The 27,949-nt window shown below is 37.2% G+C and overlaps 1 protein-coding gene across 1 annotated transcript; it reads left to right on the forward strand.

Moving 5' to 3' along the window:
* The first annotated feature begins 1,850 nt into the window (after positions 1-1,850).
* Positions 1,851-27,704, forward strand: LOC139734198 (uncharacterized). Its single transcript, XM_071645008.1, has 9 exons — positions 1,851-2,316; positions 5,865-6,056; positions 10,338-10,625; positions 13,660-13,950; positions 15,434-15,532; positions 16,309-16,611; positions 17,327-17,415; positions 27,042-27,141; positions 27,604-27,704. Exons 1-9 carry the CDS (start codon positions 1,950-1,952, stop codon positions 27,702-27,704), a joined length of 1,830 nt encoding a protein of 609 aa, XP_071501109.1. The 5' UTR covers positions 1,851-1,949.
* Positions 27,705-27,949: the final 245 nt, after the last annotated feature.

Below are 27,949 nucleotides of genomic sequence, written 5' to 3' on the forward strand. Positions count from 1 at the left end.
ATAATACTTTTAAGTCAACCATTTTACTTATATTTGACATTAAATTTCGAATTATGCGAAAGACAAAAATCACTTCCGTGGTTTGTTTCCACGAGCTCTGTTGAAGCATGTTGCGGTATTATGGACATGTTCGAATCGTTTTGTGTTCTTTGTGAGATTGACGATTGTACCATTCTTGGAAAATTGAAAACGACTTCGACAAAGATCTGGAGATAAAGACGGATGTGAGACCAAATGATCATACATTAAATCTTTAATTCATCAGTATACAGTCGATTTTCAGATAGTAACTTCAGGCTTGCAGCGTTTAGATTCTCCGTGCCAGCCTTCTAGAACAGCTAAATTGAACATTGGCTTGGATGCAACAGGGTTAGAAAACATAAAAGACATTTTTCGACTAACTCTAACAAAAGCAGAAAAGAGATTCTCCATGATGGGATCACTAAAACTATTACTACCAACTCCTGGGAGATCAGTGCGCTCGTTCGTGTGACGGCAGAACTGGTGAGTGTTGCACAAACAGATGATTTATTGAACTCGTTCCAAAAAAAAGAAGGCACAATAACATTGCTCAAGCATTATTTAGAAATTTGCAAGGTTAATTGAAACCAAGTTCGAAATATGATTGAAAAGATTTCCTCTTCCCCCCCCCCCCCCTCTCTCTCTCTCTCTCTCTCTTACTTCTTGTATATTTTCTATCTGATTTTTGGAACTGTTGCACATATACAATCAGTCTTGTTTCTATATTACGACATACAAATATATATTATATATAAATGTGTGTGTGTTTGTATATAATTATGTTATATTTACATATATAAATATTATACAGATATTGAGTGGTACGGGGTGGAATATAACATTCTTTGGACCGCCAGGGAGTTATAATTTCCCAAGGGATCATATTTTCCCGAAGCGCGCACCGCTGAGGGAAAATATGATCACGAGGGAAAATATAACTCCCTGGCGTTCCAAAGATTGTAACATTCCACCCCCTACCAGTCGATATCTGTTATATTAGATGGCCTTGCCCTTGATTATGCTTTACAGAAGAGCCTACACTAACGACGCATAACCTAACCGCTTATACGCTCATGTTAGCCCGACCAGGGGACCGTTTCATGAAACTTTTTGTCAGTGATTTACACTGACAACTGTTAAAAGCTACTGAAATCCTTGCGTCTGATTGGCTGATAGCAAATTTGTCGGTGAAAACCTCCGACGAACTCGTTGATGAAACGCCCCCCAGACGCTGTGTGTGCGCGCTGTCGCGATTTTGTTGTACAGCGGCCACTCGACTAGACTGTGTAGTGTGTAACGTTAGTTAGGCTCTAATGTCCTCTAACGACAGTAGGAGCCTATAGGCCCTACTTTTTCTCTACGTTAACGTTAGGCTCAAGTCAAGTAACGACGCTTTGCCTTTGTAGGTAAATTTAGGCCTAGGTCCAAAAGATCAGCAGATGTTTTAGGGTCTACTCACAAAACAATTCTAACTTTAAGTCTAACGTTATGGCCTATACTGGGCAATTTTTATCATTTGACATTTAACGTGTTTGTAGACCCAGTGCAGTGTCTAACGCCGTAACGGAATATAGGTAGATTCTAATGTTTGTTAAATGTTATATTCTAGGCCTAATTACGTAGTCATAAATCGCTTAGGTTATCCACTGTCATTATTACTATAGATGTGACCTACAATCAATGCTAGATGACAAAACATAACTTCTTTTGTGCCATGTTAATAGCTGTGTGCGTGGAATTTGTGTTCATTGGACAATATTATACTTTTTTTCCCGGAATGATGCGTTTAGAAACATCAGTATTAAGCGCTAAATAAATGTTATTTATTAACATTATCATTATCATTGGACGCATTGACACAGAAAGCGTTAAGAATTCCAACAGACCTGTCGAACCAGGGCTGACTGAATTATATTTGTGTTTGATACATGTATTGTGTTTCCTTGTTTTCAGTGCGTCTTGTCGGAGGATCGGATGATCACGAGGGACGAGTTGAGATATTCTGCGACGGTCAGTGGGGCACGGTGTGTGACGATGGATGGGACATGAAGGAAGCACACGCCGTTTGCAGGCAGCTTGGTTACACGGCGGCGGCATCGGTGCATCACAACGCCCACTTCGGACAAGGGTCTGGACCTATTTGGATTGACGACGAAACTTACTGCCCAACGGGAAACGAGAATTCCCTCTTGGAGTGCCAGAGATTACCGTGGGGTTGTTTCTCTCGTCGATCAGACACCAGTTGGGTCAGTTGCGGTCATGGCAATGACGTAGGTGTTCGTTGTCAAGGACAAGGTAAGCAAACAAATGAATCCATCCGATCCAACCTCGCCCCTATGTCCCACTAGATTTAAACCATGTAGGTTACAGTTTTGTTTGAAACCTAACTTCAGGTTTCTAACATTTTTTGGTGAGATAATGAGCAATCTGTTATGAAATATGAAAGAGCATATAATTCCCAGAGGGGTTTAACGTTTATTCAATGAAAATTGGTTTTCATACGGCTGTGATAGCCAAAACAGAACAATCCTAATAACAGGTGGGAACCGTCTTTTATTAGGATAGCTTTATTTTACTTTGTTTCTTTAATGTTTCACCCATTCCAGAGCCGATTTTCATCTAATAAACTTTGAAATCCTCTTAGAATGGTATGCGCTGTATTATTCATTAAGTGGTTTCTTGGTATCTCCCAAAAAGTTAAAAACCCAATCTCCACCAATACTATAGCATTCCTTGAAATAACAACTTTTTTTAAACAACGACAAACGTCCAAAATCCATAATGGAACCGAAGAGATCTGATCCAAAGAGCACTCCCAAATCACATATTGTAAACTTATTTACGTATTCATGTGATAACTGAATATAGGTAATTAGGGTCTCGATCTCTACAAATTCCCTGATTGCATCTATAATATTATCGTTTTTAACTGTGTATCAATTTAAAGATCGAAGAATTGTACAAAGTTGTCACCCACATAAACTTTTCACTTAATCTAAAGGTCATTGTGAGTTACCCAAATGAATCATTAGATTCACATTTAAAAGGATGGTGCTGCCACAGTTTCGTTTGAGATGGGGATTCAGGTGTCCACCACTTATTGATGAATTTTGGGGGCTGATAAGGAAATTCTCATTAAATATATGAAAGAGCATAAATTCCAAGAGGAGTCCAGGGTTTTTTCGATAAAAAATTGAAATGGCTGAGATATTCAAAACAAAGCGATCCTAATTAAAGAAGGGACCCACCATTTATTTAGATCTGTTTGTTTTATTGTGTTTTTGATATTGCTCCATTTAAAACGATTTTCATAAATAAACTTTGAATTCCTTTAGAATTGTATGCTCTAAAACGTTTCATAAATAAATTTCTAATCATCTCACATAAACTTAAAAGTTGAAATCACACCTCAACCAATACTATAATCATCCCTCTATTTCAGTTTCGGCGCTTGTCGCAAGTCGCAAGTTTGTATCACCTTCCTACCCCCCCCCCCCTACACACACACTTACACACACACACACACACAAACACACACGCATTTCGCTGAAAACAAACACAAAACAAGACATAAACTGATAAACATCTGATGTAACTCTGACGCATGTTGTTTGAAGCTACCTAAAATACGATTCGATGCTGACTTAGTCATTCTAGGTTCTCACATAATAACGGAATTGTTTGATCATGGTTAGATGAAAAAAACAGAACTTCTCATCCTGATATTTGTTCATTTTCTTGCTTCCACTAATATCCGCCTCCCCATGAAAAAAAAATGGAATGATAACGATAGTAATGATAATGATAATAATAATGATAACAATAAGAAGAAGAAGAACAAGAAGAAGAAGAAGAAGAAGAAGAAAAAGAAAAAGAATTGGAACACAATTTGTCTGAATAGTGCATACCTTAAAACATATCACAAATTAATTATTTCGTTGTCAATGCCACACCCAAGTACAGTGGCGTATCTAGGGGAAACGGCGCCCGGGGCAAGCGCGAAAATTGCGCCCCTAATTTCTGAAAAAGTGTTCAACCCCAACCCCATCCCGGTAGGGACTTTAAACAAAGTCTACATGATATGCTTTTTTCAAGCACTTAAAAGGGGTCTTTTGAGGGTGATTTAAATGTAGCGAATTTTGATAAATTTTGAAGGGCGAGCGCAGCGAGCGAGCCGAAATTTTTTGTATTTCAGCTTACAAAACATGGAATTCTTGCCATTTTTTGCTTATCAAATCTTACAATTCTAATCAAGATATAGTGACGGCCTTATAGATAACGATTTATACCAACAAACTGAGGACTTTAAAAAATACTCTGAATTAGTGCGCGCGAGTGAGCCGAAGTTTGTATATTTCTGCGTCATCATCACGTTTTGTTCTTATCTCTCTTTTTTTATAATAATATATATAAAATTTGGCGAGCGAGCGTAGCGAGCGAGCCCAAAATTTTTGTATTTCAGCTTACAAAACATGGAATTTTTGTCATTTTTTGCTTATTAAATCTTACAATTCTAATCAAGATATAGTGACGGCCTTATAGATAACGATTTTTACCAACAAACTGAGGACTTTAAAAAATACTCTAAATTAGTGCGCGCGAGTGAGCCGAAATTTGTATATTTCTGCGTCATCATCACGTTTTATTCTTATCTCTCTTTTATATATATATATATATATATATATATATATATAAATTTTGGCGAGCGAGCGCAGAGAGCGAGCCGAAAATTTTTGTATTTCACCTTACAAAACATGGAATTCTAGTCATTTTTTGCTTATTAAATCTTACAATTCTAATCAAGATATAGTGACGGCCTTATAGATAACAATTTATACCAACAAACTGAGGACTTTAAAAAAATACTCTGAATTAGTGCGCGCGAGTGAGCCGAAATTTGTATATTTCTGCGTCATCATCACGTTTTGTTCTTATCTCTCTTTTTTTATAATAATATATATAAATTTTGGCGAGCGAGCGCAGCGAGCGAGCCGAAAATTTTTGTATTTCAGCTTACAAAACATGGAATTCTTGTCATTATTTGCTTATTAAATCTTACAATTCTAATCAAGATATAGTGACGACCTTATAGATAACGATTTATACCAACAAAGTGAAGCCGAAATTTGTATATTTCCGCGTCATCATTACGTTTTGTTCTTATCTTTTTTGATTTTTTTTGCGCCCCCCCCCCCCGTATGTTCGAAACCGTTAGCGTCCTCTTTTGATCCAATCGGCGATCGCCTTCAGAACGAAAGAAATTGCAGCCGCTGCTCAGTGAAACATTTTGCCTGCTAAATATTAGATGACATGACTGTGTGAACACAATAGACATTGTCATTTTGTCCGCGTCGTCACGTTTTGTTTTTACCTTGTTTGATTTGGTTTTCTGCCCCCCCCCCCCCCCTTTCCGGGCGAGTTTTTTTTTTCTTCTTCTTCTTCTTCTTCGTTTTTTTTTTCTTCTTCTTCTTCGTTTTTTTTTCTTTTCTTCGCTTTTTTTTTTTCGTTTTTTGCGCCCCCAAGGAGTGGCGTCCGGGGCACGTGCCCCCCTTGCCCCCCCCCCCCTAGATACGCCACTGCCCAAGTAAGTCTATACTCATGAATGAGAAGTTATCATGCATGCCGATAGACGCAGGGAGTGGTTAGTATACTAGCCCTTTGCAGTAAAGCTTGTTAAATCGTGCATTAATAGTGCTCTTTTTCAAATCAAATTGATATCTGTTCCACGATATATTATTGGTTTCTGTATGTCTTCAGAAGTATCGCACACTCTTCTTGTTTCGTAATGTTTTTCGTAATGTTTTGTTCGTAATTCATGACGTTTGAGTATTCATATTTCCCAGCGGACAGCAGCGCTCCTGCAAGATTGTACGCCGAAGGCACCAGAACCCTGGGTCTCAACTATGGGCTTACCAACTATGTCTACTACAACATGAGAAGCGAGTTGACTTTCACCCCTACAGCCACCAACAACGGTGATCTCCTTCAGTGTCACGTGCTTGGACTGCTGCGATCTACAACCTTACAGGTCTCCGGTAAGTATGACGTCATAATGATCAGGAAATCAAACCCCGTATGTACCTTACAAGCTGACTTCATTAAAACAAGCTAATAAATTAGTTAGATATTCATGAATATTGTGGGAACTTTCAGGTTTTATCAAAGCACTAATTGGTCACGTGACTTTGAATTTTCAAGGATCATGTGCTTTAAGCCAACAAGCGCAATTTTTGTTTTTTGCAGTATTGAAAAGAAGTTGTTCTTCTTATTTCAATATTTTAAGGAATTGTATATTATTGGCTGAGGTGAGGATCACGCAGCTTTTAACTTTTTGCGAGATACTTAGAAACCACTGTATGAAATATTAAAGAGTATATAAGTCTAAGAAGAATTCTAAGTTTTGATGAATATTGGTTCTGAAATGCCTGAGATATCCAAAAACAAAGGGATTCGAACAAAAGGGGGTCTCACCTTTGAATTCCTCTTAGAATTACATGCTCTTCATCATTTCATAAGAGATTCCTCATTATCTCAACAACAACAAAATCATTAAGTAGTGGATACCTGAAGCCCCACCTCAACCGAAACTGTACCATCATTTTAAAGTTGTGAATAATAGAGCGAACTACTGGTATGAGATATTTCTTCGCATCAACGGCGTAGCCAGGATTTCATCTTAGGGGGGGGCGGTTAGTCTGCGAGGGAGCGAAGCGACCGAGCCCGAGCGAGCGGAGCGAGCGAGGGGGGGAGGGTGTGGGAGGGTGGTGTCCCCCCTCCCACGGTAAGAACTTTTTGCATTTTGATGTTGTAAATGGTGCAATTTGATGCATGTTTTTGCGCGTTATATCGACGTGAAACAATCCCACTTGTTTAAGGTAGCAGTTTATTTTGATGTAGATAATTATTGAACAATTTGCCTATAAAATGCTATCAGTTAAATACACTTCTTGTATTAACTCTTTTTCACTGAATATCATGAACGCGACTGAACCCGAGAGAGCGGAGCGAGTGAAGGGGGAGGGGAGGGTGTGGGAGGGGGGTGTCCCCCCTCCCACGGTGAGAACCTTTTGCATTTTGATGTTGCAAATGGTGCAATTTGATGCAAGTTTTTGCGTGTTTTAACGAGTTGAAACAGTCCCACTTGTTTAAGGTTGCAGTATATTTTGATGTAGATTATCATTGAATAATATGCCTATAATATGGTATAATTTAAATACACTTCTTGTATTACTTCTTTTCACTGAATATCATGAACGCGACTGAACCCGAGCGAGCGTAGCGAGCGAGGGGGGAGGGGAGGGTGTGGGAGGGGGTGTCCCCCTCCCACGGTAAGAACTTTTTGCATTTTGATGTTGCAAATGGTGCAATTAGATGCATGTTTTTGCGCGTTTTATCGACGTGAAACAGTCCCACTTGTTTAAGGTAGCATTATATTTTAGTGTAGATTATTATTGAACAATTTGCCTATAAAATGGTATACGTTAAATACACTTCTTGTATTAATTCTTTTCACTGAATATCATGAACGCGACTGAATCCGAGCGAGTGGAGCGAGTGAAGGGGGAGGGGAGGGTGTGGGAGGGGGGTGTCCCCCCTCCCACGTGAGAGCTTTTTGCATTTTGATGTTGCAAATGGTGCAATTTGATGCATGTTTTTGCGTGTTTTATCGACGTGAAACAGTCCCACTTGTTTAAGGTAGCATTATATTTTAGTGTAGATTATTATTGAACAATTTGCCTATAAAATGGTATACGTTAAATACACTTCTTGTATTAATTCTTTTCACTGAATATCATGAACGCGACTGAATCCGAGCGAGTGGAGCGAGTGAAGGGGGAGGGGAGGGTGTGGGAGGGGGGTGTCCCCCCTCCCACGGTGAGAGCTTTTTGCATTTTGATGTTGCAAATGGTGCAATTTGATGCATGTTTTTGCGTGTTTTAACGAGTTGAAACAGTCCCACTTGTTTAAGGTTGCAGTATATTTTGATGTATATTATTATTGAACAATTTGCCTATATAATGGTATAATTTAAATACACTTCTTGTATCAATTCTTTTCACTGAATATCATGAACGCGACTGAACCCGAGCGAGCAGAGCGAGCGAGGGGGGAGGGGAGGGGGTGTCCCCCCTCCCACGGTGAGAACTTTTTGCATTTCGATGTTGCAAATGGTGCAATTTGATGCATGTTTTTGCGCGTTTTATCGACGTGAAACAGTCCCACTTGTTTAAGGTTGCAGTATATTTTGATGTAGATTATCATTGAACAATATGCCTATAAAATGCTATCATTTAAATACGCTTCTTGTGTTACTTCTTTTTCACTGAATATCATGAACGCGACTGAACCCGAGAGAGCGGAGAGAGCGAGGGGGGAGGGGAGGGTGTGGGAGGGGGTGTACCCCCTCCCACGGTGAGAACTTTTTGCATTTTGATGTTGCAAATGGTGCAATTTGATGCATGTTTTTGCGTGTTTTAACGTGATGAAACAGTCCCACTTGTTGAAAGTTGCAGTATAATTTAGTGTATATTATTATTGAACAATTTGCCTATAAAATGGTATCATTTAGATAATCTTCTTGTATTAATATTCTTACACTGAATATCATGAATACCGTCTGTTCAGCAGTCAAACAGAAAAAGCATGCACACGAGGGTGTAGATAGGGGCATATCCCCTCCCACACGAAGGTGATTTTGCGTTTTCAGACCTGAAATTCAGCGATCTGTTGCAAATTTTTGGTGCAATACTTTTTCATCGAAGTGATAAAATCACGGAATTTAGCTCTTATTCCGAATGTGCACCATCTGTGTGTATGTATAAGGTCTAGTGAGGTATATAGAGGAAGGGGGATTCCTCCTCCCGCTCGCGGAGCTTTTGCGTTTTTAGAATTGAAATAAAGCGATCTGGGTATAGCCACAGTCTATACTTCTATGCATGGTGGAAGGGGAGGGGGCGGGGGAGCAGGGAGAAGGCGTGGGCGAGTGTTAAAACTGATTGGGGGGAGGGGGCTGAGGGAGGAAAGGGTCGATTAAAAGGGGAAATTCCCCTTATACATGACAGGAACCTTGAGTTTTCGGAATGTAAGTGATAAGTCTTGTGCACTCAGAATTATTCATAATTTTTTGTAAATCTAAAAGTGTACTAAGCTAGGGAAAGGGGCACAGAGGGGGAGGGTTTGGGAGGGGGTATCCCCTCCCAAGCACGAGAAATTTTGCATATTTTGAATTGAAATTCAACGATCTGGTGCACACTTTGAGTGAAATATTCAAAAAATATCTTATTTGATGAAAGGTTGCAAAGGAGACCCGCTTCATGTGCATGCATATACAGTATACACGCATTTTTTTTTTCCGCCTCCCAAATCCCCGGTCCAAATCTTAGGGGGGGCGATCGCCCCCATCGCCCCCCCCCCCCCCCTGGCTACGCCAGTGCTTCGCATTTCAAGTAAAATTATATTTTTGGTTTGACCCCGGCTATCTATTTTCAAGCAGTGTGGTGCATGGAATCTTACATGGAAACCATACAACCTGATGATCCCTTCGTAGAAGTCAGTAGAATTGATTTAGTCATAACAGCAACGTTCACTACGGAATATTGCAGAGGAAATTCAGCCCAATTATAGATTAGTCTGATAAGAAAGAGCAAACCACTACGAGTTCAACGGCACAATTTTGATCGAAATCGGATGAAAAATAATGATTTATAATATGACATTTTGAGGTTTTAGCTATTTTTTTTTTTTTGGGGGGGGGGGGGAACAGTCAATATGAATATGCAGATGACAAAGTGTGTATGTCATACCCTCACAACTTGCCAAATAGTTTGTATACGAAACTTTGAAATATCCAGTATCTAATTCAAACGCAATTATGTCCGAGGCTTAAATCCTCGTATATCTAACTGATCACTATTCTAAAGTTATTCAACCAGGAATAAAATCATGTTTCAAACTTCAATGACAGAAGCATTGAATTTTCGTCCCTTTTTTGTACCCAAACAACGGAAGTATGTGAGGATATGACATGGTTAGCTCACTCATTTGCATATTCATATCAACTGTATGCAAGAACTGTTTTGCAGAAAAAAAAAATTAATAGAATTTCTTCATTTCCTTATTTCCTTATAACTTCCTTACATAGATACCTTTGCAGGGTCTCAAGGTCAATCCAAAAAGTGCGTTCAATGTTTTACCATAACTGTACCAATAGTTACAAGTCACATAGATTAATCAAATGTAGACCCCAACACCAAGAAAAAAAAATATTATTTTTCATGTGTAACGTGGAGCTCAACATTCCATTTACCATCTGAAAGGTCGCCCGGCGGAACGCATCATTTCCGTGGAATTCGAAGACATCGTGCTCGGTAACGAGCCCGGAAGGCTGAAGATAACTTGTCGCATTAACTCGTGCGACCAGCCTTCTCCGCCCATCAGTTGGTTCGACATCACGGTGGATGGTCGCGTCATGTCGTCTTCCAACTCACCTACTGCGATGGTCAGTCCGAGGCCAGCCAGCTGCGTGCAGGTGAACTGTACGGGTATCAACGACCACGGGCGGACGGAGAGTACGAGGACATACTGCCCGCCACCCCGCCGGACAGGTATGACGGGAAGGAAGTAGAAGGTGTCTAAGCGGTACAGTAACGAGTAACAAATGGTTACATCATGAAGCTAACATACATTCGTTCCATGGTTTATATACAGACAAGTCTGGCAATCATAAGAGACGGATAATATTATGTAGAAATATGCAGTTCTTCAGACCTCTCTCGAAAGAATCTGAATAGGAGTCGTAGATGTCTGCAAGCATGCTAAAGGATACTAGTAACCGGGTTCTTCCAGAGATTACTTGGAACATAAAATGCAGATGACGTCATCATTACCTTCTATTGCATCCACACTCTGTGAATGAGATCTTAATACCAATATGAACAGCAATGAAAACAATAACAACGAAAAAGTTGATAATAAGAGTTACATTAATAATGATAATGATAGATATAAGAATCATAATACAGTGTACCTGCAATGAATGTAGTATGGTATACTGTTCTGGGCATAGTGTATAGTACCGAAAAGTCTCCGTGCTTGCAAAGTGTATTATGATGAACTAATGTCTGTGTAACAAAAATATAGGTACACTTTCGTGACTGAGTGCTCATCATAATCAGGTGATAATCGGGTTCATCATTTGCTGTTGAATTATGAATGCTGAATTCTAGCCTCCAACATATAATTTCCAGGCATTAAGGTCAAACGAAAATTATTTTAAAGTACACGGCACCCGATGGTTTTACTTTCCCATTAAAGTATAACAGGAAGCGTTAGGCATGCTGCTATCCCTGTTCTATGACCTTTAAACAGCCACATTTATTTCAAGTGGAAAATTCTTTGCCCTGATGTCTGGTTGCACTCTTCGACCAAAGTGAAATATTTACAATTTCTACGGACGGTAAGAGACGGATGAGTGTAAAGTTTTGACTTCCATCTCCTCTTATTTTTTTTTTTGAAGTTCCTCTTTACCTAAGTTCCTCTTTGAAATTCAAACGGCATAGCAGGAGATTTGCAGTCCTAAAATAACATCGAAAAGTTGGAGCTTGCGTGAAACTATTCTTCACTTTGGTTTACTTCGTTCATCAACCTCTTTCATAGGGTTTTCTTGTCTAGAATATTCGTTTATATTATTGTCAGTACATGTGAGATGAGCATGATATGCTATACAAACATGTACAGTATGTCTCAAAAATAAGTGCTTATCGGCAGCCTTTTAGGGGTTTTTTTTTGGGGGGGGGACGGGAGAGTACCACGATGTATTTGTTAAACAATAGTGGTTTGGTTCGCGGAGTTTCTGAAGAATTGCAATAGTGTTACGATGCAATTACTCTTTCATTCATATAAAACAATTATTCAAACGTGTGTTATACAGTGTACATATTGAGTTCACAAATCAGTTTAGCCGTGTTAGTAAATAATTTTTTGCTAAAAGTTCGTTCCGCTCTATTCATATACTTACAGAGGCATGTTAACTGCATTATTTTGTTAAGGTGTGTGATATCCATTTCCAGTCCTTGTGAGTTTGAAAATAAATGATATTTTCTTACTCTATTATACTTTCAAACAGTCACTTCAGTGTGCCAAACAGTGGTATATCAAAATAAAGCAAGCAGAATCACAAGCAACCTAACTGTGTCTTTCGTTCTCAATCCAGTGTTTTCCACTTTAACGTGTTCTACGTTTTGCGAAATACCGACTGTCAAATAGATACAAGTCTTTTTTATTCCCGATATGGCCTATCTATTTAACAATACAAATAAATTCAGATCACTCTCACAAAAGCAAATGTTGGAAAACAATTATTTGTTATGCCTGTTATGGTGAGTGCACATCACATGTCGTCATTGTTAGGTTAAAAGAGATCCCAGGAATAAAAAACTTTGTATTAAAGCTAAGTGAAGTATAGAGCGTAAGATTCTATGTTCTTAAACTAGCGCATCACACATCACATGTACCATACAAAATTTGCATTAGCAGTGATGGGGATAAAAATATATGAGCGTATGTGTTTAATACAATGTTTTCAAGTAACCTGCACTGTGTGCTAAGGTTGTATAACGCGTACAATGCTATGGGATTTCAACACCAATTAGTACTCAAAGCACACAAACAATTAAATCTCTCGCTGTACAGACATTCTTTACTTTTTATGCACCTCGTGAAGGAACAAAAGATCAATTTCAGATAGCAACAGAGTCCTATATGAGACACGTTGGGAGAGCAGTGTTTAAATTTAAGAAATTTACCGTGACAATCAAATACGACAATATAAAAGTAAATGAGGTCTCGTTCTTCACTAAATTGATTACAGCTCGATAGTCAATAGCTTCATAATTCTTGGTATACGCACTGCTTGCAATTTGTCATTTTTAGTCATTACTCTCGCTGTACCATATCATTTCAGATTATGTATCAGGTTGCTAGGATTTTATACCTCCAGTAGACCCTGCACCTCAGCGGTAAACTATCAGTTTCGAGGAAATTTATCTTCTTTCTTATCTAACGTCTTCAACTAAATATGACAGAAACACTAGCAAAATATTTTCCACACACCATGTACACGACACATGGAGTAACAGATATTCCAGAAATCTGACTTATGATGCCCTTTGATTCTTAATGAGAGAGTGAGAGAAAGAAATGTACTTTGAATGAGACGTAATTGGTGCAATATTAAGAGATAACACTGAATGGAATGTTTGCGTCTTGTTGGTCGCCCCTCCAAAATATGTGACGCGTTATTACGAAAGGCATATAGGAATATAATGTGGGGAAAGTATTCCACTTTTTTTACAGACCTAAATTTGTTAGATGCTAGGCTCTCAGTCAATATCTAATATGCCCTACTTCCATGCACGGAAGATGTCCTTTTTTTGAAGAATTGAAAGTTAGAAAAAAACGCAAAGGTCATATTGCCAAAGTTGCCAGAAGGCTCATTTTTCTCTCGTGTATATATATACGTATATCATTATTACATCTTCGACTTTATACGTGTTAAGAGACAACGATCCACAAATAACAACAACAAAACGAGGAAACAGCAACAAATCTCTTATATTTTGGCTTATTTTACTTTGAAAGAATGCGAGGAGTCTGAACTCCCAACAGATGGCATCCTAAAAATCGACAACATGGAAATACGAGGAGAAAACAAAGAGATCAATCTATTGATCACGTGTCATGTGAATGTGACCGACCAGCCTTACCCATACATCCACACCTACACCATTGGAGCAGACGACACCACGCTGTCCTCTTCTAGCTCTGGCTCGGCGGTACTCACGCCACGCCCTAATAAATGTATCAATGTCACGTGTGAGGCAACCAATGGCGTCGGTGTAACCTCGTCCTGGCTTTTCTACTGTCCTCAAGGTAACCTTTCAACCAAATCTCACAAATCTTTCTTATACAGATGACCCGCCATCATCTTTTATAGCATTTCGAGTAGTTTAACCTGATTATTACTGATACAGCTTAAATCGCGTTCACAGCACAAAATGCTTTATTCTCGAATTTTTGTCCGGTCTTAGTGAAATGATGAACTTCCTTTTAGATAATGAACATTTTATTGAAAGGTGTTTGTGGCATCATTGAAGTGTACATGTCCAGGAACAGTTATCACATGTCAGCTACTGTTAACTTTCGTCCTTGCTGAAAAGGCACAGTGACCCACAGTGTGTTCGCAATGTGTTCACATAGTCGGTTATGTAAAAACGCTTGAATTTAATGGAAATGTACAGTACTTGTTGAGGTGAGGATTGAGGTTTATAACATTTTTTTTTCTGTGAGATATTGAGAAACCTCTTATGAAATATGAAAGAGCATGTAATTTCAAGAAGAATTCAACGTTCATTTGATGAAAATTGGTCTTGAAATGGCTGAGATGTCCAAAAAGGCAATCCTGATAGAATTGGCAGGCCACGACTTTTATTAGAAGCTCTTTGTTTTACTTTGCTTTTAGATATCTCAGTCATTTCAAAACTGATTTTCATCAAATAAACGTTTGATTACTCTTAGAATTGAATGCTCTTTCACATTTCAAAGAGTGGTTAATATCTCACAATATGTTACAAGATGAATACTCACCTTTACCAGTACTGTTCCCAGTCTCTTTAACAGTGTAAAAATATTTTCACACTGTGAGGTGTGTTTTTCACATAGAAATGTCCCGTTTCAAATTGTGATTTAATGATTCAGAATATCTTATCAATGTTAATTGAATCTCAAATCTTTGAAGCATGGGTAGGCCATTTTTTTTTTCATTCTTCCAAATGGACCTTCGTTTTGAAACTTAGACTTCATGATGGAAAATGTGGATTTATTTGTTTAAGACATGAAATCAAGAAGGAGAATAACATTCATAAACGTACACCGAGAAGAATTTTTAACTTTGAACAAGGCATCTGGGCAAGCTGACACAAGTCGCCGCCTCACTACACGCAGGAATGCTGCTATGGGGTTGATGAGACGACTAGGTCGTTTCGCTTTTCAACCCATCCCCCCCCCCCCCCAAAAAAAAAAAAAAAGAACAAACAAACAATAAAAAAGATACTTTTTGACGGAACACATTATTGTTCTCATCAGGGAGAATATTCATTCTATGGAAAAAAAAAAACAAACCTATTTTGTAAGCCGATGAACCGAATACAATGCAACGAAATACAAACGATCGTTAAGATGAAAAAGAAAACAAACGCACTCCATTAAATTTTATCTCATTATCCTTCAATCTTACCCTAGTTTCGTTTTGCGTCTTTGCTTTATGAAAACTGATTCACTTCAAAGGAATGCTAACTTTAATTAAATTTGAAATTATTTGCTTGTTATGTGCATGTCTGTTTGTGACATCCCGTAGACGCACCACCACGGGACATCGTAGCCATTCAGTACGAAACTCTGGAGCAGGACGGTGAGGGCGCTACTGAATATTTCATGCCACGTGAATCCAGCCGATGTACCCGCCAATCAACACGTTCGTTATAACCGCAGACGTTCCACACCTTCAGCAACACTGAATCCCATACTGCAAAATCTCTTGTACTGGTATAAATGGATACGGAAAGACTGTAACCAGAGAAAACTACTGTCCAGGTAATATTCATGTTCAAAGCTTACGATTCTATCATCATCCTTACATACTTGTTGTTAACCTGTTCCTTACTGAATTCTAAAATGTCCATAGACTTATGCAGGCCACCAGGTGGTTCCTGAAGGGAACGGGTTAATTTCCTTCATTGCGCATCGCATGCGCAGGTCAAGAAGGGACCGACCTAGCACTTCCTGTCAGAACGTGTATTTTCTTTAGATGATGTGACATCTCTGAATTAACGTCCTCCCGTTTTTTCCCCTTCTCAAAAAGTGTAGGGCATAAAATTATATTTTATTCATAGAAATGAAATTTCACAGCTAACAGCTACTAACATGTGTGTCACCTGAAAAGCTATAGGCAGGAAAGCTTGCCAGCCTGGCCTTTTTTACTCTGGGGTCATAGTGCGATCAAGCATGGCCTTTTTGATTGGATCCTGCTGGATTTAGCACCTTTTGTAGCTAAACAGAAATTGATCCAGCACATTTTGGAACAAAACTCATTTTCAATTGCCTGGCTTCGCCCTTTTCACACAAGAATTACAATTTTTGAAGAGATGACTGTGCATGACTTCCAAAAATGAATACATATGAAGCACCTTTTTAACAGCTCTTCAAAACATTGCTTTCATTTTTTTTTAACAGCAACAAAGTCAAGACCCCCGCCAGACCACATTCTAACCATCGAGGTCGTAGAAATCAAGAAGAGAGATGACCAGGTAGCGCTTGTCATTACATGTCACGTTACACTGGACAACCAGCCTTACCCTCACCTCCACACGTACACTATAGGAGCGGACAACACCAACATATCCACGTCTAGCTGCGCATCGGCGATCCTTAGAGCGCGCCCACAACGTTGCATCAATGTCACCTGTGCTGCTACCAACGGACTCGGAACGACATCTGTCCGGCGTGAATACTGTCCGATCGGGGATTCTGTCCAAGGTAGATATCGAGAAGACTTTCTTATAACAGGAACAGTTGTCAAATATACACAATGCACACGAAGCACAATATGTCATGTATGCATTGACGACGTGGGCACACATCTACAATAAGCCAGCATAATAACGATAATAATAAAAAGATGCATTTTGAACATTTATGAAGTCATTTAAGTGTCACGTTTTGGTTTTCCTGATTTCAGATTGTTCTTCCAGAGATTGGATTGATATGTAATTATGATAGTGAATTATTTGTAGACTCTGTTTATACTCTTGATTTCATCTTTGCCCCTTCCTGTAGCTTCAGATTTTTTTCACATAATTTTTTTCTTCCATCGTCTGCAATATAATATAAACGTCAGTATGATTAACCTAGGATGTAAAATATTGTCAGTGTCCCATAATTTAGTCAATGGATGACGTTGCCAAGTTAAACATTATAATGTGTCATATATTATCTAAGTAAGAATAAAGTTCACTTGCTCTCTTTATGGAGCAAATAGAATTATTTGTGAATGGCTGATTCTGAGCATCCCTTCCCACTCATTAATATATCAGATATAGTGCTTGATGGGGCAATGATATAACAATAAAAGATAATTATTCCCTTTACTCTCCTACGGCCTCGATGAATTAAATTGCATTATTGAATTGATGTTATCTGCAACAGTGCATTCGAGACAATTTCCCATTATGATATTGTTGTTTCACTAAAGCTGGTCCGACAGCAGGTTACCGCCAGGGCGCCCTCCAGCGGTCGTCCACCACCTATTCCCTGCTCGTCGTCATTTTTGTCCTGTCGATGGTAACAGGTGCCATGGTAGTCTTGAAGAAAAGAACTTCATACCTGAATTAGGTGAGTTCGTCCAACAAAGAAGAATCACGTATAAATTACAGCAAATATTCGGTGCAAAGTGTTGGTCGCTGGAGGCGATTACGGCATCAACTTATTGTTATTTTACTGGCCACACCATTTAAGATTTAGAGAAATTTGGAGGAAAACAGACTTTGCTATTAATCATTAATCAGCCATCTTGCTTTATTAGATGCCATTATCATTATCGAGACCCCGCTGTCACATCATTCATCACCAAGTATAAATCTAAATGGAAATTAAGCCATTGCATCATTACATAGATCCAGTGTATGGATGGTCAACAATGAAATCATATCAGTCATCAGATCTGTCTTTACAGGTTCCAAGGTTTGCCTGATCATTTGCTGATAGAACACTGAGGGAGCACCTGTTACCTCTACAGTGCACTCCCGTTGTAACGAACACAATTATAACGAAGTTACGCTTACGACAAAGTAAAAATTCAAGCCCCAACATTGTCAGCTCTAGATGACTTTTTCTATTGTTAATTTTGTTCGGTTATAACGAAATTTCGATAAGATCAGGCGGCCTACAACGAAAGAAAACTGCCGGTTATGACGGGAGACAACTGTATTGTTATGATGCATGAGTTCCTAGATTCGTGCACAGGGTATTTTACGTTGGCATCTTACCAAGTGCATACATCATTGAGCAATGTCCTCTGTAAACTCAACCTCCTTAAAATTGGGTTTTTTTAAAGTAATAATTGGTACCTGCCATTGGACTTGGTAATAACGTGTATGAGTAATGACCAGAAGTCATTGAAAGACAAGTGGTCAAACAAGAAAAGAGCAATCTCTTAGCGGAAAAGGCCCTATCATAATGTATAATTACTGAAGTAGCCCCAGCAGCAGTAATCGTGAACTGCAAGAGATAAGTTATGAGTTCTTTAACTTTAACATTTTGTTTTATTTTAATTTTCAACGCAATTGTTAACTCTCATCAATCAATAACTGTTAATAAATGAAAACTATCATTTTATCGGGAATCGGGAACAATCACATAAAGTTATTCATAACAGTGTGTCTTCCTGTACAACGGGAGACAAGAAATTCGTGTTACTTGCTGGATGAGTTATTTCTCAGAAATATCAGACAATGTCAGATGTGCGTGTCGTATGAAAAGATAATGTAATGATTCAGAATACTCGGGTACAATGAACATCCCAACCTTCATCTCTTAGTTATCAAAGTTGTGCTTACCCCTTCTCTATTACAGCTATAACATTTTGATATTCTCTTTTCCTGTCGATGCTTTGTGTGATATTCGTTTGGTTGGAGTATAGGTAGTTGACCGTATTAGATACTTCCACCAAAACATTTTGAAGACTTACATCTTCAACCTTCGTACTCAAAAAGGATTTCATGCAGTCAGATTTAATGTACACCATATTATTATATCCCATGATGGCGTCGACACCAAAACAGCGTTATTCTTAAATCTAAGAAATGGTCATAGTCATACAAAATTAAGTGTATGTATCTTCTTTCTAAAGTTGTTTTGAAATCGTTGATTAATCAAAATTCATATTGGGTCTCACTGGGATAATGTTACAGGTACACCATCCTCTGTTCTGCATTGTATGAGACCTGCGTTTGTTTAGTGAGTGTCATAACCAAGACTGATAATATTAGTATAAGTTTATACAATCATATATCCAATAATGGATCGTCTGTCTTATTCAGTTATATAGATATCTGGTTAACAATCGTGACTATCCGGATTTCTTTACTTTTTTAGACTTTCAAGGGGTTCTCATTCACGGCGTTGTTACGGTGCGTTATTGTGACTGCGGATAGCGCCCTCTCGGGTCGTTAGTTTAACAGGATTGAGGTCTACAAGTGGACATGGATCCCATGACGGCTGTCTGATACATTGAAGAGTTTTGATCGCAAAGTACGTCAAGCGTATTTTTTTTTTTCTTGATTTTAAACAATGATTCAAGGAATAAAACTTCTCCGGTGACATTTCACTTTTTACATAACAAGGAATATTCTTGAATATGATTTAATATGTCTCATATTTTCTTATTTTTAGCAGCTTTAATCACAAATACAACGTACCTCAAATCAACACTTATTGCGTCAACTTATTCGGCTATTAACTCTGTATATATTCATGTAATTACTCATTTTGTAATTGATGGCATGATACAATTGATTGACTGATTGATCAATTGATTTCTTGGCTAATCTAATAATTGATTACGTAAGTTTGGGCTCCTCCTGTACAGCTGTTTGTGTAAACATGAAATAAATTAGATTATGAATTCACCAAAATCCTCTAGGTTAAGTAATCATAAGAGAAATATCACTTGAGCATAAATTGCTAAATTATGAATATCAAGACTTTAAAAACTGATTAAATCTGTTTACAAGTTGACCAATTGGTTGTTGGTTAATCAACATTTATACTCAGAGAGAGAGTGAAATGAAATTGAGATTTTGATTTTGATACATGACGTAGTAGGCTCTATATTTGTACATCGAAACACGGCGCCATAATACTTGTTTTAATACGTTCAGCATACGAAAATAAACAATGAAATGCGTATGAGTTTAATATTACCTATGACGTAGATGAAGCAGATCAGAAAAAAAAAATATCTGTCTTTTAGTTTGTTTGTTTGTTTGTTTGTTTGTTTGTTCTATTGATCATCCATCGCAATGAAAACATTGTACATTGGCATTTTCTTTATTTCTATATTTTATACTACTAGTCTCATAGTCAAACAAATTAGTTATTAACATCTTTTCTGTATGTTCGTGTTAATACACGTAGTTATGTCTTTTTCTTTTCATTACTAATATAATATATTTTGATGTTATACAGTGTTGATTTTGTCATACTGATTTCATGTGTACAAGTGGATTAATAGATTAAAGTGAAGCTAAATTACTTGTCCCTGTAACCATTTTTGGATTTGATCAACGTTTGTCTTATATTGTGAGCTTCAGTGTGACCCGTGATTATCAACGCGTATTGAGATATGTCCATTATGGCGTTTCAGATTATGGGGACTTCGATTTCCGAACTAATTTTCTGTTAAGATACTATTTTATTTCCTTAACTTACACCTCTGAAGCATAATAACATGAATGAACGCAACTACTGCGTTGTTAAGTTAAGAACATGCGTTTTTATCAGTTCAAATGCTTTCAAGGCTCAAAATGTATGTGTGTGTGCGTGTGTATGTGTGTGTGCGTGTGTGTGTTTGTTCTGGAGCTTTTCAGTAAAGTGATTGGTATCAGAGGCCAATAAAAGACGTCTTGATTCTACTTGATTTAGTTGCTCTTGACATGATATATCATGCATCATATTATGACGGTTGAAATGTCAGAATTTCAAAATATCATTTTTATTGTAAAGGCTTGGAATAATTTCAAATAGGAGGATAGACCCCCCCCCAAAAAAAAAAATAATAATAATAATAATAAATAAATAAATAAATGAAATGAAATAAATAAATAAATGAATAAATAAATGAAAGAATAGATAAATAAATAGATAAAAAGATAATAATAATGATAATAAATGATAAATAGATAATAAAAACAAGAGCCCCGATGAAAGACCTCAACACGTAACAGCACTCATTGATTTCTGTTCATGTCAGATATCAGCTTTAAGCTTACAATGACGTCTGAGATAATACAATGCACTGTCAATGGACTTATAGAAATATGGACACCTTTCTTCTTCTTTTATTTCTACTTTATTTTTTTGTCTCTTTCCTCTTCCCCTGTTTCTTTTATCACCTCTCTCTCTCTCTCTCTCTCTTTCTTTCTCTCTCCCTCTTTCCAATTCCGACACACGTAAAACACCTAGACACAAACACATTCATGCCCTCTCATGATGTTTGTAGAAAAGTAAAGAAAACAAAACAAAAACAATCTTACACGATTAATCCACCACATCACAGTTCGGTTCTTCATTTTCATTTTTTTTTTTTAATCAAACGAACAAAACGATGTTTTGTACATGGACTTTATATACGATGCACGCAAAAACATGTACATATATATATATGTATATATACGAAAATAGTCATTTTGCCCACGAGGAGACTGCAAAATGCAAGCTTAGCTTTTCAGCATGTCTCCTCCATTTCCTAAAGTTTTAATTTTAATTCAATTTCATCTGCTTTTGTGATGCGTAGTATTGTTACCTTCATGTATTTTTCTTTGTAGGTACATTGTATTGATATTGTGTTATTTTGTGTATGAAAATGTTTTGCATATTTGGAAATGAAATATAATATATGAATATGAATATTATATATATATATATATATATATATATATATATATATATATGAATTTTTTGTTTGCTGCCAATACATTAACTGTCCTTGCACCGCCCCGCCATGTTGTGTTTAAGTCATTTGCTGTCACTATGAAAATATAAATAACAATTTAAAACACTACTGAAAAGTAATAGTTTTCATTACAGAAAGCATTGGGTGAAATTGGGTATCTTTCTTTCATCCCAGCTCTCAAATTACGTCTCCCTCACACTTTCTCTGTCTTCGCTTCACATACACGTAAATCACAAACAAGCAAAGAAATCTGGTCTCTTGATGTATTACGAAAAAGGATTTCTGTCAACAATGATTCAGACAACAAACTTCTGAGACCACAGAAACCCGCAAAATGATAACATCACAAAACTTTGAAATTATGAAAAGCAAATGAAAACTTATTTATTCCATCGAATAGAAATGATGTAAACATATTGAAAATTTTAAATCATGAATATACGTAGATCAGTGACAATAATAACAACCGAAAACAATGAAAGCCTCTTGGAACTATCGTTGAAATTTGTTTCCGTAGCTCTGACATAATTATAGAAGATTGATTCTCGTCAAAATTATCTGGAGCACAAACGAATGATGCATTGTAATAAGAAAAGGAAATTCACTGCAGAAGAAGGAACGTGAGGCACTATACACCTGTCTCTGAGGTTATTTTGATACATATCATAGAAAATATCAGCAGTTTGAATAGTGTGTTCGTAAGTTTAATTTCATATAGATACCACTAAAATGTGATCAATGCGTTATCACCGAGTCTCATTTTCAGCACACACCAAATCGTTCATGACGTAAAGGCTGTCTATAAATCGTTGATTTACAGTATGTACCTCGGAAACTGCATTATTCATGTATACACATAAACCAGCTCTCTGCAATTAAAGAAAAGTGTTTCCGACATTTTTGTAATAGATTTAGGGTCAAGATATATTACATTTAGATGGTCAAGGTGGTTGTTAAATTTAGGGTTAAGATGTATTAAGTATGGGGCTGGTAGTACATTCAGAGTAGACATGCATTACATTTAGGATTGTCTCCAGTATTACATTTAGGGTCGATATTAGTCCTATATTTAGGGTTAAGATGTACATGTATTGCAGTTAGGGTTGATATTACATTTAGGATCAAAAAGTGTTATGCATTTAGGGCTGGAGGCATGCGCGCTACCGACTGAGCCAAATCCCAACCTTCGATGATACAAACCTATCCCTGTAATCTTGGACCATCATGTTCTATCCCATGATTCTTTCATTTTCAAACTTCTTCCCTTTAAACGCACACGAAGGCTCATGGTCAGTGTGCACCTCAAACTCACGTCCATACGAGCAGTTATCGAACTTCTCAGGTGCTCACACTTATGATTCAATTTCAATTCAATATACTCGTTTGTGCAATTAATAAATGAGAATACATAAGACAATGAGACACATATATCAATTCATCTGCTTAAACAATGTAAAGGTCAAATCAATACAATACAAAATGTATTTTATAATTATACGAATAAGGTAACGAAAAGGGAAACTTTGCTAAACTTTGTTGAGTATAGTATTGTACTCGTGACTAAAACTTTTTACCTGCGTATCCATATGTGATTAAGAATTTTTCTCCCTTTTTTGAATGATTTTAGCTAGTTAGAACTCCATCTATGGAAAGGGTAAATCATAGGTCATTATTCTTCACATCTCTTAGAAATCTAAATTCGTTTGAAAATAAATGATACAATGGGTGTGAATTTTTCATAGTCTGACGAAACTCTGCTTTACAGTTGTCTGCAGGTACTTCAGAAAAAAAAAACGAACTGAAATTATCATGATATCATTGTTAATCATACATTTATGATATGGGTGACTAGAATGATCTGTGACTACCTGTAGAGACTCAGCATATCAATGTTGCTGTGTAATATTGTCGAATATGTACATTATAATGGTAGTCTAATGTATAGATCGTATATTGAGTCGGTAGAATTATCTCCATCAAACGTGTGTTTTTACGCGTCTTCAGAAGAGTCCAGCATGACCTTATGACGATATCACATGTGTTTATAGATATCCCAGGCTTTAAAGAGCTTTCAAGATATTATGTTACAATAATCTTAACCGTCATTGTAATCATTCTCTACTGATACAAGAACTATTAGAACACGTGTGGAGAAGTGTACAGAATATCACATTCTTATTGGAGTATAGGTTCACCGGAAACAAGTTAATACAATCACTCACACACACATATAAATGATTATACACACTGCATGCAAGCAAATCCACCTGAACAAGCATGGGTGCACACACACACACACACACACACACACAGAGCAAAGAGAAAAGAAAGAGAGAAAAGAAGGTCATATAGCAAAAGCATTCAGTAGAAAATAAAATGAATGCCTGAAGAAAATAAATGTATGAAAAAATAAGAAATTTGAGATTAGACCATGTTTACTTGTTTACACAACCATGCGGAGCAGTGTAAATCACTATTTCAAATCTTCTTTTGATACATGTTGTCATCTAGAATACATGTAGGGCCTACTGGAAAGAAAAAGACGTTTTTAAGCTTATATCTATAAATCCGTATGTCCGTTATTAATTAGAATTTAAATTGGACTATTACAAATAGAATTATGGTGCAATATTCGCGGTGTTAGTTTTTATGGTACTTACACTCCGTCTAGTTGAATAGTAATGTATTATCGACTTGCCTGAGCTTCCCCTCCTCAAGTATTTAGTATTCAGATACTGTAATACATGTATTGTAATATCATTGTTGAATGCAAGATGAAAAGTATTTTGATTGGATTATAATAAGCGTAAGTAATGACCGTATAATAACTGTTAAGAACAATAATGACTGCTACAGTTAAAGTACCTTGGCATTATAAAAGCTAGAATGGAATGGTCTCCATGAATACACACATGTGATTGTGTTATTTGGAAAAAAAAAAATGTGGTAGTTTTCCTTTTTCTTGCCATGTTCGTGAATCTATCTCTAATTAATAGATATGCAATATACAATGAAAACAGAAGTGATGAAAGAATAAACTTGTCTAACATTTCATGTCTTCAATAAGGTCAATCGGTATATTTCAGCTTCGAATATATTGTATTAATGCAATTCGTACGCTCTCTTTAAAGCATTTACCTCCCAGTTTCTCTAAACTATCTAGTTAGTTGTAGATGCTGAGTTGCTAAAAACCAACTCTTTAGCTGAAAGCAAGTTTTTCATCCCGTGCTGAAATGAATATATACAATACAATAAAATACTTAATTTATGCAGAGCAGTCACGGACACTCAGCAGGAGAAAACGTATTCGTTTTCCACCAAGTCTCAATCAGAGTCACATTACCGCATGATTGGTTCCAGTGTCATCATTAGTTAGCCGCAAAGCTTATTTAAGAACCAGGAAGTAACATGGCTTGAATTTCCCGATGCTTTGACAAAATTAAAGTTTCGGATACACGCTCTCAGATGATTTTGTGTCTCATGTTTAAGAAGCGGAAGTAGGTCACGATGTCACATTCATCCCACATCAAGCATACTGAAAGTCTTAAAGAAAAAGAAATAGAAAGTGTTATTACATTATGTAAAGAAAGACACATTACGTATTACATTGTTATTTTCGTATCGTTTATTCCGTTTTCAACAAACAGTGACAACGTACACACATACCGCGAGGTAAAGATGTAAATATATATATATTTATTGTTATCATTTTTTTTTTTGCTGTGAATGCAGGGAATGGAATAAGTTAAACATTGTAGTTTCCTCACTGTTTCATAATGTTCAGTCAAACATAAATTTCAAACACTAATTTACCTAATGAAATTTGGGGTGTTTTGGAAAACTACGGCCAGAAATGTCCCAGTGTTTCCCTTTACAAACACAACGTAATCATAAGATTACACAATTCATGTGCATGTTGTTATGGTTCCGTTCATGAATAATGTATAAATCACATCAGAAACAACCATTATGGTGAATCCAAGAGTTAGGCCTGACTAACGTCAGCATATAAAAATGCGACATAAGATAAATATCAATTTTACTACATTGCAAATATTGGCGTGTCGCAGTAATTTTGAGAGAACACTGTTTTTCATAATGAATAGTAAACATGCATGCATATAAATGTTATCCAGAGATAGGGGAGGGGACAAACAGATATAAAAATCATCAGAAAAAAAAAATGCGACAATGAGTAGTCCAGGGAAATTAATTGTCAACATCAAAACGGCTTTGCACGTGTATCACTGTTTGGAATCATATAAAGGAATGCTTTAGAGATGCGTGCACCCGAATAAATACCAAATATCAGTGAGAATAATGCATTGTGCTACACAAAGTCATATCCGGGCAATTACCCCCAGAGGCCAGTTACCCCCGGCTAAATACTGGTTAGTGGTAAGGTGAGAGTAAAGTTTAGGGTTAGGGATAGGGTTAGGGTTAGGAGTTAGGGTTAAGGTTAGAATTAGGTTCAGGATTAGGATTAGGATTAGGGCAAGAGGAAGGGTCCGGGGTAATTGCCCGCGGGGTAATTACCCTAGACCCTCGCAAAGTAGTCTGCTTTTAAGTGAAGGAGGATACAAAAGTTAGTATTGGGTTGTGTTTTTATTGGGAGGGGGGACAAAGTCATGAACCACTAATTATTAAAGGTTGACTATAGATAGGCTACACGAGCCTCTCTCCTTCATCGGAGAACATTGTTTTACTTTGTCAAGTGACACTATTTACATGGTGTAAACAAACTACATTCTCAAAAATCATGTCTGCAATATGATCCCCAAGTCTCGAATCTTCTTCCTATTAAAACTGAATTATGACATTCGACGCTGACGCGCACGCGGAAGGATATTTTTCCGTCCGTTGTGTGATAAGAAAGTGGGCACACCCAACACTGCATATAGGGCACACAAGAAATTCATAAATCTCATACCTACTCTTCCGTCCGACTCCAGACTGGACTTCATAGAACTGTGGTCTGCAAATTCATCGTCCAGATAGTAGAGTATAATTTTCCAAAAAGACAGGTTTGTATATGATGTATATTAAATAATGATTATATATGATTATATAATAAATAGACAGACCCTTTGCTCCTTGAATAATATTTAAAAAAAAGTCATATGGAACGATTCCTTCAACACTTTGAAGATGCGTTTAAACAACGCCAAATAAGTTTTCATGATATTCTGTCATAGCTTGTTATAGTTTTTACTCTCATGTCTTTCTCCAACTATAGGTTCATCGGCTTCCGGTTGACGAGGATCTGTTTATCACAATGAATGGCAACGGGAATTTAGCGCACCTGTGGACTCTTTTCATAGCAATCAACGTATGCGGTAAGGCAGGATTAAAAGAAACATCACAAAAGAAAAACTATTTTCATTGTAGCTGCTTTTCAGGCCTATCATTGCTGTGTGTCTATCATTCAGAATTCATTGAATCATTATTCACGAAACTGCAATCCGTAAACTTTCGTTTTAATATCAAATCAGAGTTCATAGGAAACACTCATTTTCGATGACTGGTAAGAAGATAGACGGTGAAAAGTTAAAACAAAGTCCTATACAGTCCAAAAAGCTTTTTATACACAGAATGTACACTGCATATTGTGATGTCGTAATGACAGCAATACCAATAAAAACTAAGGATATATTGGACTTACATCTCTCCCTTCTCTCTCTATCTCTCTCTCTCGATTCTCACTTTCTCTATCTCCATCTTTCTCTCTGGCTCGCTCTATCCATCTATCGGTCTATGCCTGCATTTCTATCTCCCTATTTTTCTACTCTTACACCCAGCTGCAACGAGTGTTACATTGGAAGTTCCCAGTTCTGTTCAACACGACGACTCGTTTACGGCAGTCTGTTCTGCACAGGAAATCTATGGATCAGACAGATAGAGTGGTACTTGAATGGCGTCCAAATTACTGAGGGCATACAAACTACGAGTGAAGTGAACCGAGTAACACGCATTGCTAGGGTGTTTGAAACAAAATCTAAAAATGGCTTAACGGTCACGTCACTCGAGGATCGACTGTCCCTTTTCATGACAAGAAAAGTTGAAAAGGTTATTTTATCAAATATCTATAACCTGATGTGGTTTTTTGACAAATTAAACTCAAATTCACAACCGTTTTCTGCCACT

The sequence above is a fragment of the Diadema antillarum genome, unplaced genomic scaffold (genome assembly GCF_040938485.1).
Source record: "Diadema antillarum isolate AM-2024a unplaced genomic scaffold, OU_Dant_1.0 scf00000025, whole genome shotgun sequence".
Classification (NCBI taxonomy): Eukaryota; Metazoa; Echinodermata; class Echinoidea; order Diadematoida; family Diadematidae; genus Diadema; species Diadema antillarum.